Below are 16,096 nucleotides of genomic sequence, written 5' to 3'. Positions count from 1 at the left end.
AAAAAAAAAAAAAAAAAAAAGCGAGCGGAGGGGGGCCGGGGGCGGGCCGGCGCCGCCTGACGGGCAGGCTGCATAATGAGCCGCGCGGCCGGCTGGCTCGTATTTAAGCAGCGCGGAGCAGAGCGAGCCGGGCAGTGAGGCAGCGCCGGGGCACGGAGCAGCGGGGCCGGGCTGGACACGTCGCTCGCCGCCCGCCGCAGGATTACTCCCCACCGAGCGGGTGGCGCCGACACCTGGATTATACCTCACCCCGGCTGCGGGGCCACCTGGGCGGCTGGTGCGGCTTTGGGGCACCGCGAGCGCTGTGGTTGCGGCCGCGCAGGATGGCAGGCGGGCGCCTCGGGGGCTGGACGCTGCTGCTGCTGCTGCTGGGCTTGCAGCAGGTAACGGCGGCGGGCGGGGGGTGCTGGCGCCCGCGGAGGGCAGCGCCCGGGCAGGTGCTCATGTGCGGGTGCGCGCGTGTCTCCCTTTGTGCAGAGGGCCGCGGGCTCCGGCGTCTTCCAGCTGGAGCTGCAGGAGTTCGTGAACCGGCAGGGCGCCCTGGCCAGCGGCAAGCCCTGCGCCCCGCACTGCCGCACCTTCTTCCGCGTCTGCCTCAAGCATTTCCAGGCCGTCGTGCTGCCGGGCTCCTGCACCTTCGGCAGCCTCGTCACGCCGGTGCTGGGCGTCAACTCCTTCAGCATCCAGGACACGGAGCGCTTCGACAGCCCCATGCAGCTGCCCTTCAACTTCACATGGCCGGTGAGCTCCCAGGCGGAGGTGCGGGCCGGGGCGCGCCTACGCGCCGCCCGCCGCAGCAGCACCAGCTCGGCCCCGCGGGCGCTGAAAGGCGAGAGCCGCCGTCCCCAGAGGCCGGGAGCTCCGGCTCGCAGTAATGCTATCTGCAATTAGCTTAATTAAAACGGCCGCAGAGGCTGGCGGCGTCCACGCGCTGGCTGGAGCCCGGGGCGGGGGGGCCCGCAGGCTGCGCCGCTCCCTGGCCCCGGGCGCCGCCTCACGCCGCTGCTCTCTCCCCGCAGGGCACCTTCTCGCTCATCATTGAAGCCTGGCACGCGCCGGCCAACTACCTCCCGCAAGGTGAGCACGGGGGCGGCGGGCGCCAACGCTTCTGGCTGGCTTGTGGGGTTGTGGGTTTTGTTTTGTTTTTTCTTTGGAGGGGGGGGAGGCTGCCTTTTTCATAATTAAACAAGATAATGGACTCCCGCTGACTGAATGCAGAGGCTCGGCCCTGCCCGCAGCAGCCAGCCCAGCCCTGCACAGCTCCTGCTTTCATAGCACAGAAAATGCGGGTGGGGAAGGGAGTCCCGTCCAACCGGCTCGGAACAGGACCAGCCCCCACTAGATTATCCCAGCCAGGGCTTTGTCTACCAAGGCTTCAACACCTCCCAAGGATGGAGATGCCACCACCTCTCTGGGCAGCCTGCCCTAGTACTTGCTGCCCTCCTAGTAACAAAGTTCTTCCTAGTATCTAACCTCAGCTTCCCCTGGCTGCAACTTTTAGAGTGTGTGTGTGTCCGTCCCCTACCTAATCTCCCAACACAATTGCGTTTCCTCCCGTTTATTTTTGGCGTGGGAAAGCGCGGCGCTGTTTGGTGAGAAAGCGACAAGGCTGCCAAAAAAACAAAAGAGAGCCTGACCACCTCTTCCTGTAGTTTACACCTTGTAACAAATGCCGCCCTTCTGAAAAAGGAAGAATGGCCTGGGGGTGTTTTGTGGGGGAGGAGGATTTTTCCCTGCCAGAGAGGAAGAGTCTCTCTCCTGCCCGTCTCCCTTGGAGAAAGCTTCCTGCAAAGCCTCTTGAGCCTGGGGTTAATAATCATTGCTAGTGGGGACAAGATTTCCTCTTAATTTTTATACTCTCAGACAGTCCTGGGTGTTTTAGATACAATGGTATGTGGCAGGGGTTGTTCCTGCTCCCATGCCTCGGCAAGGCCCAGCTGCTCACTGCCACCAGCAGCACAGGCTGGGTGCACTGTGCAGTGGAGCAGGCTGTGGGAGGTGTACACATCCCATCAGAGAGTGTGGGGAGAGGGTGCAATGTAGAAAAGGTGGCTGACCCTGCTCCCAGCCACCTGGCCTGTGCTGAGTGTGGGTACCCCTGCTGTAGGCTCCCAACCACCGCCTAAGGATGGGCTAATTAGCCAGATGGCAATCCAGCGCCCGCTAGCTGTGGGTGAAGAGTGGTCACAGGATGTACAGAGCGGGCCACAGACCCAGCTGCGCTACTCCTACCGTGTCATCTGTAGCGACAACTACTATGGCGACAGCTGCTCACGCCTCTGCAAGCGCCGTGACGACCGCTTTGGCCACTACGTGTGCGAGTCCGATGGCAGCCTGGCTTGCCTGCCTGGCTGGACCGGCGAGTACTGCACAGAGCGTGAGTGCGCGGACACTGCTGGGGCCCTACCACTGTCGCAGGGTGGGGGGTGGCACTACCCCCGACCGGGTGGGTGGAATCCAGGATGACTCCTCCATGCTTTGGAATGCTTCACCGGGGGTGCTGGCAGCATGGCAGAGTGGTATCGGGCTTGACTGCCTCAAGTCTGCAGAGAACAGAGGGCAGGAGGGACTGAGCCCTGCAACTCCCTCCCCCACTGCCACAGTGACATGAGGCCTGCACTCCCAAACAGCAGTGGCTCATACTCCCCTCTCTGCTACCATCCCAGCACATGGGCCAGCAGTGGAGGTAATATAGAGGGCAAGCAAACTTTAGTATTACAGCTGCAGCCTCTGAGCTGGCATCTGTTGGGACAAGAGGCAAAGTGAAGGACATCCGTGTCCCTGTCAGATGTCACACTCCAATTTCCCTTCCTATGACTAGAGTCCCTATGATCTGCATTTGTAAAACAACATTATGCAGCACAGAGCAGGCAACCGTGGGACTTAGTATGTATTAGTACACCTGGCAGTATAGTTTTGTCTCAACTTTTCTGCATGGTGGTTGTTGTTTTTTTTTTTCACTTTACAGCCATCTGTCTGTCTGGGTGCACTGAACAAAATGGATACTGCAACAAGCCAGGAGAGTGCATGTGAGTAGAAGTTCTCATTCAGAGCTTTACCAATCCCCTCATTGTAACAACAGTAACTTAACTGGTTCTGATTATTATTACCAGCTACATTCATCACCTTTTTTGTTTTGTTTGTCTTCCTCAGCTGTCGCCCGGGTTGGCAAGGCCGTTATTGCGATGAGTGCATTCCACATATAGGCTGTCGCCACGGGACTTGTAAAACACAGTGGCAGTGCATATGTGACGAAGGCTGGGGCGGCCTTTTCTGTGATCAAGGTTAGTGCTGATGGCCAAGCTTAAAGATTTGAGGTAGCAGAGTACCACATAATAAACTAAGAAATCTGACCTGCAAGGTAGTAGTTTTCAAGTAGGATGCCTTGACCCTTTCAAGGGTGCAATGTTAGCACTGTTAAATGGACAAACATTCACAAGATACACCCAGAGATTTCAAATAGAAAGTCATAGTGTTAAAACATTTTTGACCTACCTGCCGTGCTCTGAATTCTTTACAACCAAAGAATTGCTTTATTTTTCTGTAAGTTGTTTTTCTTTTTTTAAGAGTAGAAACAAAGAGCTGGCATTTTCTGAGGGGTGCCTTGAGTTTGAGGTGTGGTCCCTTGAGTCTAAAAAGATTGAAAACTGCTGCCGTAAGGTATACAGCATGTCTATTCCCATGAAGTGCTGATAGTCAATAGGTAGTTCAAAGTGTCTTCTAAATACAGTTATACTGTATTTAACACTTAACTGAAAACAGATGCACTTTCTTGTTCGGTAGGTGTAGACTTTTTGTCTTTTAAAAAATTGGATGAAGTGCTGAAGTTGCAATCTTTTTGCTTATGCAAACTAAGTTCAGCCTGCTAATAGTAGAAGCCAAGCAGTTTACTGCTGTTGGAAAAACTGTTTACTAAACACCAGCATTTGGGGCTTCCTTTATTTCTACACGAGGAAGTAAACTCATGTGATGAAGCTTGAGTGTGAGAGGAAATCAAACGGCAAGAATGAAATGTACACCTTCCACTTTAAGGGACATCGGACCCCTTCCAGCTATTCAACCCACTGAATCTCTGAACTGTAGCCAACTGAACAACAGTGTCCTCAAGACCATATATACTGCTGAAACTGAGATCACCAAGTCTTATTTTGAAAGGGTATAAACTACTGTGGAGATGATTATGGTAGGCCAGGTAAATCTGAAATGGGCAGGAAAAAACAAAGATTCAATTCCTTTCCTTCCCCCATACAGTTATTGACTAGTCATCAAATCTTAATTACTTTGTGGAATTTATGCTGGTTATAAAGGCTTCCTACTTGTATGCTTTTAATTTCTTTCACTTGGGGGGACACCCCAGAACCTGTTTAATAGATTTTAGGCAATTTTACTCCATTGTCACACGTAATAGAAGACCATAAACAAACAAACATTTTTAAGATTATGTTCTGGGACTTTGAGCTTTTTAAAGATGACTCTTTTTTATCCCACCCAGAACATGTCTCAGAACACACCTTTCAAAGATAAGGCCCAGGTGTGACAAATACACTCTGTACATCTACTGGGCTGCCTGGGGCCTTTCTTGAGACAAATATACTGGACAGACTTAAGGGCATATTTCTCAACTTGATAAGTGCACATCTAAATCCCATTAAGGCTAATGGGTTTATGCATACACAAAGTGGTGGAGAGTACACTAAAGCACTAAGACAGTTAAGGTTTGTAAGGTCTCCCACAGTCCAGGGCTTTAAAGTATTGCAAAAAGGAGAAACAACAGACTGGTACAATGCTGTGAAAAGTCAAATAATCCACGCTGTTCCTATTGACAGCAAAATGGAAAAACCTTTTAGTTTAAACTTTTTTTTTATTGCTTTTTGCCATCTACATTTTCTTTTATTTTCACTGTCTGCAGTCATACTTTGAGAAATGAATGTCTTTTGCCAGCTGTCAAAGTAATTTTTGTCTGCTGTCTTTGGGTATTTTTGCAGATCTGAACTACTGCACTCACCACAAGCCATGCAAAAATGGAGCCACCTGCATGAACACTGGCCAGGGCAGTTACACATGTTCATGCAAACCTGGTTTCACTGGTGTTGACTGTGAACATGAAATCAGCGAGTGCGATAGCAACCCCTGTCGCAATGGTGGTAGCTGCACGGTAAGGACTAACTTTTAAATGGGAAGTCAGTCTGCAAGGCAACCCCCAAGTATACCTTTAAAATGGCTTAACCAACATATTGGGGAATAAGTGCATAGGTTCATTTCAAAAGCTCACAGATATTGTACAGACTCTTACCTGGAAGTGTTAGAGGAGGGTGTTTTGTTACAGGCAGATATGTACTGCCTGGATCAGAACTACTCAACTAAAGTTTATGTTGCTGCAAAGGCTCTTTTTATGAGAGCCTTCTGAGACTCAAAATTCTTAAGGGAACAGATAAGCTTCTCCAAACCCAATTGGACACATGCATATACTACAACTTTCATAATAGTAAAGGTGTGAGCTTGTGTTTCAGTACAGGATTACAAATATCATACAAAATAAGTTGATCTGTGAAAAACCTCTTTGATGGAACAAGCTTATGCACTCTACAGTCTAGTGTTTCAGTGCATTTGCAGAACCATTCAGTGGTTAATTCTACCTCTTGATAAGGATCAGCAGATCAAGCATATCAAATATACTCTGTTTAGGGGGACCATACGTCCCAGTTTGCCCAGGACAGTCCTGGATTTTTGTAGTCCAGTTCTGGCTGGCTGGAAGCTTATAATGAGTGTCCTGGAATCGCAAGGGCATGGAGTGTAGTTCAGCAGGGAAGACTAGCAGTGCAGTGTGCCAGGAAGTTGGGAGGGCAGGCACCACTGCTACCCATCTGCTTAGTGTACCATGCTGCTGCCTGCAGTAGCACTGCTGACTTGGGAGAAGTGGTGGGGGTTGTGTCCTGACCTTTTTTCCCATATGGTCACAGTAACTCTGTTGCAGTTTTTGGTCAGATAGTGGTACAAGTGCTTACTGCCAAGGCCCTGCAAAAACTATATTTGGAAAGAGCAAAGGATTTAGTTGTGGTCTCCCACTTGGGTCATTTCAAAGCATAGTAAAATCTGTCCTCCTCAAACTGGCTACTACGCTTAAAACTGTCTTAGCCCTGAGCTGTAGATTTCTGATAAGAGAGCTTCGGAGATCCTATTAAGCAACAGGTATATGTGGTGGTGGTAGTGGTGTCTATTTTAGGTTTTTCCTACCAGGTCTCCAAAATCAGACCTGTTCTGCTTGAGTAGCTATGCAATTCCCCCAATATATAAATGTGGCTGCTTTAATCCCTCTGAGTCCTAGCTGCATATTTTCCCCTCCCAGTATTCTACTTGCCACTGAGAATCGTAAATTAACCTTGGTGGAGGAAGAGGGGTAGAATAACAGTTGAAAGTAATTGCTAGACAATGGAATTAAACGGTGGGGTCTGATGCTATGTTTTTAATTTTGCAGGATATGGAGAATGGTTACCATTGCATGTGCCCACCTGGATACTATGGAACTCATTGTGAGCACAGTGCTTTGACTTGTATTGATTCTCCGTGTTTTAATGGGGGCACATGCTTGGAAAAGGAACAAGGGGCCAGTTACACTTGCCTCTGCCCCCTGGGCTTTACAGGATCTAATTGTGAAAAGAAAGTGGACAGGTGCACAAGTAACCCATGTGCAAATGGTAAGTCTCCTCCCTAGAAGCATCCACATTTCTCTCTGGCTCCTTCATGCTCTTCTCTACAAAAATGACAGGCCTTAATCCAATTTTTAGCCTTTTCTCTGATCTACCAGTCTTCCTTTTTCCATTATATTCTTTACGTTACCATACTAAAGTATGGTGTCAGAAGCACTCTCTTGTATTTGTATGCAAGTGAATGGTGCATCAGAATTCCAGAGGGTAGAAAAGCGAGAAAAATATAAAATTTAAATTTGACTGTAGCTATATACACTTCTTAAAAAGACAGACATTCATGTGGACCACAGTGGTATCATTTGGCAACTCGGAATCTCTTTAGTCATGGCTCTTGTCATTTTACGTATTAATGCGCAAGTATGTCCCTTCCACTGTGGTGATTTTTAAAAGCTTACCAAGAAAGATTTTTAGTGTCCAGAATGAACTGCACTGATTTTTTTATTTAATTTTTTTCCCTCTGACCCCCCCCTCCCCCCAGGTGGTCACTGCTATGACTTGGGTCAAATCCGTGTGTGCCGATGCCGTGCTGGTTTCTCTGGTCAGAAGTGTGAGATAAACATCAATGAATGTGCCCGGAGTCCATGTGCCAGTGGGGGCACTTGTCATGACCTGATCAATGATTACACTTGCACCTGCTTGCCAGGCTACACTGGCAGGAACTGTGACATCAAAACCACAGATGAATGTGCCTCTGGGCCATGCCAGAATGGAGCCACATGCTATGGTGGACTTTATACTGCCAACTTTATCTGTAACTGTCCTCCTGGCTTCATGGGCAGCCGTTGTGAATTCCCAGTTTATACATTACCTGTTCCAGTTCCTCCCAGACCAGTTCCTTGGATTGCTATCTCCATGGGTGTGGGGCTAGTGGCTTTGCTTGTACTGTTCTGCATGATAGCTATGGTCATCAGACAGATGCGGAGGCACCCAGAGCAGGATCGAGAGACTATGAACAACCTGTCTGACTTTCAGAAGGATAATCTTATTCCAGCTTCCCAACTAAAAAACACCAATAAAAATAAAGACCTGGAGGTGGACTGTGGGCTGGAGAAATCAAACTACAAACCTAAGAACCATACACTGGAATATAACCTGGTAAAGGATCTGACAAGCAGAGCAGTGCAGGAGGATAAATATTATAAAAGTGAAAAGTGTTTAGGAGAGAAATCTCCCCTTCGATTACACAGGTAAGAATACAGTTTCCCCTGCAGCCTTCTTTATGCCCTCTGGTCTCCACAGCTATCCAAGGAGGACTGTAGAAAGATGGCTCTTCCTTCAAGGAACTAAAGTAGGAAACAAATTGGAGTAGGTGGGGAAATCTCCAAACTGGAGCATGAGTTTCACCATTTAGGAAGTGCTACCCCTAACTCTGCCTAAAGAACAGACTCTTGTGTTTCTTTCTTTTGGTCCAGGATGCTGCTAGAGAGGGGAATAAGAGAGGACATTAGCAGATAGATTAGTTATGGAAGCAACTGGTAACTAGATGTGGAGAGGCCAAACTGAAAATATATATTTTAAAACTTAAATCTATATTTCAGATTTTACATGGGGAAACACACAAACATCTTCCCAAGGTTGACCTATTTGGAGAGATTGGGGGATTAAGGAAAAATAACAAGATTCAAGTTGAAAGAAAGAGGATGAGTTTCTACTGGCCTTCAAATCTTGCATTATCCATAATAAACCACATGGAGATTCTTATATACTGCATTATAACAGCAACATATCAGGATTGTAAACTGTGAGACTGGGCATAGAGGAAGTGAAGCTGGACAGCACTTTCACTTTTCAAATGTAACCTAATGTAATCCATTATATAGAACACTTGAAACCAGTTGTCACTTAAGTCAGGGTATTGCCACTAGTCTGTCCTCATTCATCCTGAGCCTACTCTTGTTTTATCCAAGGTTATTTGCAGAAGACCTTGACAATAGGCTCACACTTGAGCTCGTATCTTCCTCAGCATCCTTACTTTTTTTTTTTTCCCCCCCCCTCTCTCTCTGCTTCTCCTTAGTGAAAAGCCGGAATGTAGGATATCAGCAATATGCTCTCCAAGGGATTCAATGTACCAGTCTGTTTTTGTGATAACAGAGGAGCGGAATGAGTGCGTCATAGCCACGGAGGTAAGTACACAGTTCCCTAAAACTCATCCTCCGCAGCCACTGAGTTAGTGAGGGGTCAAATTTTATTCTTCAGAGCTAAATCTTAAAGGGTGAAAGAATATTCTAGATATCTTGAGCACCCTTCATAGTCTATCCATACAATGTGATCAAAAGATCCAATCAATTGTGGCCTATCTGTGGTGAAAGCTTTCTGGTAAACACCAAGATAGAGTATTATTTCTAATGCATAAGGAATTAATAACATGGTCTAGGTTTTTCCAAGGTGCTAAGATCAAATGTGTGATGAATGGGAGCTGAAAAATGCTCAGCACCATTAAAAATGAGATTAGGAAAGTGTAATAACTGGATACATAGGAGCAGTGCTGCAAACAAGCATTTTCTCTCAGGCGGTCCTAGGACATAGACAAAATTAGGAGAGTGCCTCACAACAGCAAGTGGGCATAAGATGATAATCCGTAGGCATTATCTGGTCACAGATAAAGCCATGGAGTTCCAGCAACAGATGTAGGATAGCTGAGTACACTAGCTTATAGGTTTAGTGTGCACACAGGAAACGCACAATAAGTCTGGAAGGAAAGTTCAACTCCTTGTCACACTGGATCCTGTCTTTGTTCCTGGCTCCAATTTAAACTGACACTACTTGCTTTGGTATTGAGAAATGCCTCCTAGATCCTAACATTGTTGGGAAAGCCAGAGGGTAATAGTGAGGCAGATTGTATTGGATTTGTTCAGTATCCACTAAGTTTACAAACTTAAACAACTAATAAGGAACAGGTATTTTCTAAGGGATACAGACCTGTTAGAAAAAGGCCAAATGGGAAGTTTTAGGGCAGTGTAACACCAACAAATCCTTAAATAACACTTGAGCTGGGGGAGGGGTTTGTGTTTTGCTTGGTTTTTGTTTTTGGGGTGGTTGGTGTTGGAATGTATATCGTATGTGGGGTTCCTCCCTCCCACACACAGACACTCTTTTGCCTATGTACCCAGTTTTGTTATTGTAATCTCAGAAGGCCTGAGGAAGGAATAATTTGCTGTGTCACTTATCTATTATTCCTGAAGAAATTCCTTAATTAGTGTATTAATTAATAAAATGCCCTACACACAAGGCATGTCTAAATGAGACATTGACTGCACAGTAGCATGTCATAGCACAGACGGTACTAATATGCTACTGCGCAGTATTATTGGGCTACTGTGCAATAACATCACCTAAAAAATGTTTGTTGGCACTACTGTGTAGTAAGTCCAGTTACTGCACACTTTATTTAGTGCTTGCTAATACAAGTACTAAATACTTATAGCACAGTAGCATCTCCCATAGTGCAATGGAATTCCAATTATTTTCAGAGGTTGGTCATAAAATTCCTGCTCCAATGGGGAACTGGAAAAATAGTGGCAAAATTAAGTGCACAACTCAGAAGGGATTTTTCAAAAGTACAAAAGGCAGGCAGAAGGCTAATTCCCATCAGCAGCCATTCCAGTTAAGTTGGGTTTTTTTAAATACCATCTGTCTTGGAAAATTTATCCCCCAAACCTGTCTGTCTAAAGTTAGCCTCCTAAATCTATAAATATTCATTCTGATCTACTCATAGATGCTGAGTGTCTATAGGTGCTATTGATGTTCATTTGGGTTTGGTGGTCCTTAGCACTCCTATTCAAGTTGCAAAATCTTCAGAAATGGCCTGATACGGGTTTGAGTGGCTAACTTGAGGCATCCAGGTTTAATAACTTTAGACTAAATGATCTATTCCAACCTGGTCATTCCTAGCAGGCAGTGAAATGGGACAGAAGCATTTGCTAGCAATTCTATGACATGTAGGGCTAGCTTGCTCCTTCTGAGTACTGATGGGTTTGCTACAGCTCTGGCTCGGATTTAGGCTGAGGACAGATATAGTAAATTACATGTCTTTAAAGACAGAAGGGGAGCCCTGTCAAGGTTCAGATGAGTTTACTGTAACTGTCTTTATCTTTCTGCCCCTGTTCCGTAGTAAGTGAAGCTAAACCAGAATAATTTATCCCATGTTTTGTTCAGGGATAATTATTGCAGTTTTACCTTCACTTACTGTGGGATAGGAGCGAATGGATGGAATGCGCACTCCCAAGTGGTAAGCATCCTCTTCCCCCACCACCATCCCTCTTTAAAGCTGTCTTAACTGTCTGCCCAACCATGCCCTTCATCTTTGATTTGGAGGGGCCTCGCTTATGGTTTGTTTTGTTTTAAATCTTCAGTACTCCACACAGTGTCTCCTTCTCATTCTCTTCATTATTTTGTTTCCTTGTAGGTATAAGGCTGAAGGTCAGCCCATTTGCACCTCAGATTATGCCAGTAGATGAACATTCCTGCTGCATTGTTTACAATTCAAACTGGATTGGACTGTATTTTTAATTATATGCAACTTGCTGCTCTCAGGAGGAGGATGGAACTGGGTGAACTGGACAGACTGTGAATTTTACTGAAAGATGCAATACACCTTTGTGCTTTTAATGCCCATGTTTGATGCAAGGAATGTAACTGGCAATAGAACAGGGAGGACACGGAGAGAGGGATCAAGCAGCTGGCTTTGCTAGGTTTTTGCCTAAGTTTTTAAATGATATTGAGGCCAGTTCCTCATGGACAGACCTGTGGCTTTCCAGAACTCCAGTTATGGGAGGTGCTAGTAGATGCAGAAGGCACAAAACTATCACAGACGTTGCTGTAGAAAGTATTTGTGAAGAAAAAGATGTGTTGCTATGCAGATAATGGATACAGAATAAACGAGGTCTCCATCTTTTTTTTTTGGGGGGGGGGGGTTTAAAAGTGCCTAAAGCATGTCAGAGAATCTAGAGAGCCCAAACAGACTCACCTGCCTCCTTTTTGCAGTACCTAAACAGTATTGGGCAGGGATTGGGGAGTAAGAACTTCCCTTCTGTTCTTCTATTTACACTCCTCTTCTGCTGCATGTACTCCAAGATATGAGAAGGAAAGGAGGAGAGACCTAGGATTTACACATCTCATCTGGTGATGCTTTGGAGATCTGGTTGACTCTAGCAGTAGTAGTGAGCCAGGGTTCCATCTCTGAAATGATAGAGGACTATCACAAATTTTAAACTGGAGCAGGGGCAAGTGTAATAACAAATGCCTGCTGCCTCTTCATCTTCAATTATGAGAAGAGACACACAAGCCCAGCCCTAACAGAAAGCCTTACAAATGCGTTTAAAATCAATCAGCTACTGGAACCTACACAAGCTGAGCTGTCTCAGCTGTTTCTTCATGCCCTTTGCACTACCAGTGATTGTGAATAGAACTGACTGTTTTGCTTCCCCTTCTTTATTCCCCACAGCCCCTCCCTTTTGTGAGGATTTGGGACTTTGTGGTGTTTTGTGGAATCTGGTGCCACCTTCAACAGCCTAATGTCTTAAAGTACCAGCTTTTACTACTTTTTATTTAAAAAAAAAAAAAAAAAGGGGGGGGGGAATCCTTCTGCCCAGTTGCAGAACTGCCTCCTCATTTTTTTCCCCCCCTCCTCCCCCTACGCACACTGTCCTTCATCCCAGTTCCAAATGCCCAGAAGTGGCCACCAAGATCCCCTCTTCAAGGACAGGCCCAGAATAGAATTTGGAACTTGTCCTGTTTGTTTCACCCCAACCCACAGCTACAGGGATATGGGGAAGCCTGCTCCTTGATCCAGAGGTGCAGTTGTGAACTGGCAAGTTCAGTGCAGATAGTCTGTCTCCTTCAACATGCATACATTTGCAGCAATAATATTTGACACCCAATTGGAAAGTCCTGTGACATACTCTAATGATAACAGGAGCCTGGGGTGGAGCAGACTGAGGAGGGTGGTAACTCAAGGAAACCTGGGACTGTACTTTCTATAGGACATCTGATATTCCTGCCCTTGTAAATCCTTATTGTTGAACTATTCTGTCAACTGCCTTGAACTGTGCAGGCAAGAACCTGTCATTACATCCACTACTGACCTTCTACTCTGACCACATAGGACTATTTTGAAGATGACCTTCAGAAATCAATAATATGGTTTTTAGTTTGTCTGTTTTGTAGTTTTATTTTGAAGCCTAGTATTTCATAATTTAAAAAAAATCAGAAGCACTGAACTTTCTACGTTTTATAACATTATTTTGTATATAATGTATATTTATAATCAAAACAAAAGTGTAAATATGTTTATTACTTCTCATGTAATGTTTTTAATGTGAGGACAAAGTTTGAATTTTATTTTTTTTTCAAACAATGAAAATATCTTCCTGCTACACTGAAGTATTGTTGTGGCTTGTCTTTACCACCCAGCTTTATGGGGGGGAGGAGGTTACTTCTACATAGCACCCACATTTTTTGTTTTCTTTTCTACTCATCCAGTCAAGAATGGGCAAGGTTTTTCTTCCCCTACAGAACTAGTAAGGGTTTTGTGCACAGTTCTCCAGCCACATAGATTTCCTGAGATTCTGTGTTGAGTTCTACTATCTGTATGTGACCTGTGACTACAGCCAAAGGCCCTTTCAGGATGGTTTCAACAAGTAGTGAAAAAATGGTGTAAGATAATACCCAGAGGGCTATCAGCCTCTGGAAATATGCATCATAAACAAAAAAAAAACTGACTCTTTTAAGACGTCATGCAAGCCTAGCTGTCATGCACCTAATCCAACTGTGTGGGTGAAACAGCTCTCAAAACAGGACAAAGTTGTCACCCCATTTGGAAATTAATAATTTTTTCTTTGTTGTTTTGAAAATGCCAAAAAGTATATTAAAGTGTTATTTCCCCCCATATAACTTAAATAGATTATTGTTTTAAAAGAAAATATCTATCCCACAGAATCTTTACTGTGCTATTAAACTACTGCAAATGATGGTCAGTAAATACAGAAAAACTAACATACAAGTGCTGTTATTATCAGCAGCTTTATTTGTTTTTGCTCTCTTTTCTGCTCAGTTTCTTTCTTAGTAAAATTAGCTTTTAAATCCTTGGCTACCATTAAAAAAACATGCAAGATGGAACAAGGAAATAAAAAGCTCCCTCCCATCCCCAAACATTCACCCTGTAGAGCAAATTATGAAAAACAAGCCATTGACAAAAAGCGGAGCAGATGCTCCCTGCTTGCAGCCCTTCCTCGGCAATGTGAAATAAGCCCAACAGATGCCTCTCTTAATTGAGCACACGGATTACATACACACACGGACTCTGTCTTGCTTAAAACAAAACACACACAAAATCAAACAGGAAAATAGCTCTTCCTACAGCCTAAGCAAGCATAATGCAAAGCCCAACAAGACCTAGTTCTTCCTGTTCAGAATGAAACAGGAAACCGTATATGTAGACAGGAGGGAGCTGAATCCATTAAAAGCCATGGAGCATATTATGTAGCTCCAACTGTAGTAAAAGAGGGACAGCACATGCCTTTATGCATTTGCACATAGGAGAGATGACAAAAAAAGGCCCTGTGCATTAGTTTATAAGGAAATCTGTGTGTAGATGTTTTGGGGAAATTTCCACACAACTTCCAGAACAGATCACAGATCCTACACTGGAAAAAAAGCATGTGGAGGGGAGGAAGGAGAGGTTGCATTCATAGTGTATATTATTCACAAAATGTATGAATCCATGTACAACCCCATACCTAAGACACAGTGCCAAATAAATTAGAAGCATATCAACTAAATACATAATCTGACCTGGATTTAACCTGGCTCCTTTGGCCAAACTTCGTCCCTGCCCCCACCACCATTGTGCACTGGCTGCTTACCTTCCTGTCACCCAAGACATGGCTGCAGCTCAGCAGTTCTCTGACAGTTGTTTGAGAAGAGCCTCCTGATCCTTCAGACTGAAAAATGTTCTGTGGGTGTGAAATATTCCCATGAATACATATAATGCCAGCACTGTAAATATAGATATGAGCTAGTTTTGATTCACCCAGTTCCTTCAAGGTACTAAGAGAAATATTTCTTTAATGATAATGAATTACATTTTGCAGAATAAACTTAAAACCCCTATGGACTAATAAAGCCAAATTTGTCCCTTCATCGATGACAACAGAGCTCTGGGTTTATCCAAAGGACTGTATTTAAACTTAGTTTCCAGTTTTTGAAGTTAAAATAGTGGATATTTTCAAAGACTATTGGTAGCAAAACCACTTTGACACCGCCTGTTTTGACTGTTATAATAAAGCCAATCAAGTGCAAAAGTCTCCTTAAATGGATCCAGTTTCAGGATTTGGCCTTTAATCTTTTGCCTTTGAAAACAGCTGGTATGGAGGAAAACATGCTGGGACATACCCGTAACTACAACAAGTGCCAGTGGCACAGCTACAATACACAGCAGAGCTTTGTTTATTCAAAATAAGCACAGGACATGGACATTATTTAGGTTAGTGTTGAGTATGCCTATTCATTAAAACATTGCATAGTGCAAAGACTGGGTGAAGGGGGTAACAAGGGTTCAACACCATTCAAGTGCCAGAGCACGTAACTAGTGGAAATCTTTGCTCCTCAGGGCTAAGTACAGACATTCAAAAAGCCTGAGCCTGAATTGATTCAATCTTCTATGTAGGTTAGTCTAACCTGCACAGATTGAACTAAGAAGGAAGTAAATAGAGATTTACTTTTGATTCCGGAAATGCAGGCGCTTGCCTAGAGTGGCTCAGGCTAGAAGCTGGGGTGCACTAGAACAAGCCTTCCCTTCCCTTCCACAGTGGCTGGAAGGCTGGAGGGAAGCTGAGCTGAGCTGGGGTGGGGGGTAGCCTGGAGAGGGAAGGGGGAAGGAGCCCAGCCAGGTTTGTCCCTGAGCATCAGTGGGTGTGGCCAGCCAGTGGCTGGGAGGAGTGAGAAGGAAGGAAAAGCCAGGCAGATCCCAGTTGGGGTCCTGTGCCAGTGAGAAAAGGGAGGCGGGGGGGTTAATCTCCTGCCCTCCCCCATTCACCTGAGGCACTGCCAGCTGCCCATGCCTCCCGTCAATCAAACCATGAGCAGGGGTGGAAAAACAGGCAGACTTCGGCTGGGGTCCCATGCCAGTGGGAGAAGGAAGGCAGGGGGGTTTAATCCCCCTCCTTCCCCTGTGCCTGCTGTTCCATATCCCAGCCCCCTCCACTCTAGTGGGGAAGAGTCTGGCAGGGGCTACTCTACCTTTGCCAGACAGACCAGGCTCTGTCCCCAGCTAGATTTTCTACCCCCACCCCTTTGTCAACCAGCCCTGACTGCTCCAGCTAGACAGCAGAAGGACGGGGCCAACCCTGCTCTGCTTGAGCAGACAGCCCAGCCCAGCCTTGGGCTGCAAA

At 45.5% G+C, this 16,096-nt stretch overlaps 1 protein-coding gene across 2 annotated transcripts; it reads left to right on the top strand.

Moving 5' to 3' along the window:
* Positions 1-134: 134 nt before the first annotated feature.
* Positions 135-13,083, top strand: DLL4 (delta like canonical Notch ligand 4). Of its 2 annotated transcripts, XR_002104070.1 has the most exons (12): positions 135-383; positions 478-741; positions 1,020-1,077; positions 2,108-2,377; positions 2,969-3,029; positions 3,154-3,284; positions 4,986-5,155; positions 6,476-6,695; positions 7,186-7,894; positions 8,722-8,830; positions 10,863-10,935; positions 11,113-13,083. XR_002104070.1 is itself a non-coding variant. In XM_019552228.1 (11 exons), the coding sequence occupies exons 1-11, from the start codon at positions 324-326 to the stop codon at positions 11,116-11,118; spliced, it is 2,058 nt and encodes a 685-aa protein (XP_019407773.1). In that variant the 5' UTR covers positions 135-323; the 3' UTR covers positions 11,119-13,083. The 2 variants fall into 2 exon arrangements, 1 of the variants encoding a protein (XP_019407773.1); XM_019552228.1 differs by lacking the exon at positions 10,863-10,935.
* The last annotated feature ends 3,013 nt before the right edge of the window (positions 13,084-16,096 follow it).

This window comes from Crocodylus porosus, unplaced genomic scaffold (genome assembly GCF_001723895.1).
Source record: "Crocodylus porosus isolate Cpor-Errol unplaced genomic scaffold, CroPor_comp1, whole genome shotgun sequence".
Lineage (NCBI taxonomy): Eukaryota > Metazoa > Chordata > Crocodylia > Crocodylidae > Crocodylus > Crocodylus porosus.
The sequence above is the reverse complement of the archived record's forward strand: the minus strand, read 5'-3'. Positions and strand labels throughout refer to the sequence as shown.

What these genes read in the sequence shown, in the direction of transcription:
- DLL4 (XM_019552228.1), top strand. Translation starts at nt 324, where the DNA reads ATGGCAGGCGGGCGCCTCGGGGGCTGGACGCTGCTGCTGCTGCTGCTG. An exon ending in TGCTGCTGGGCTTGCAGCAG is followed by an intron (nt 384 to 477) that starts GTAACGGCGGCG and finishes CCCTTTGTGCAG; the next exon opens with AGGGCCGCGGGCTCCGGCGT. An exon ending in TCTCCCCTTCGATTACACAG is followed by an intron (nt 7,895 to 8,721) that starts GTAAGAATACAG and finishes GCTTCTCCTTAG; the next exon opens with TGAAAAGCCGGAATGTAGGA.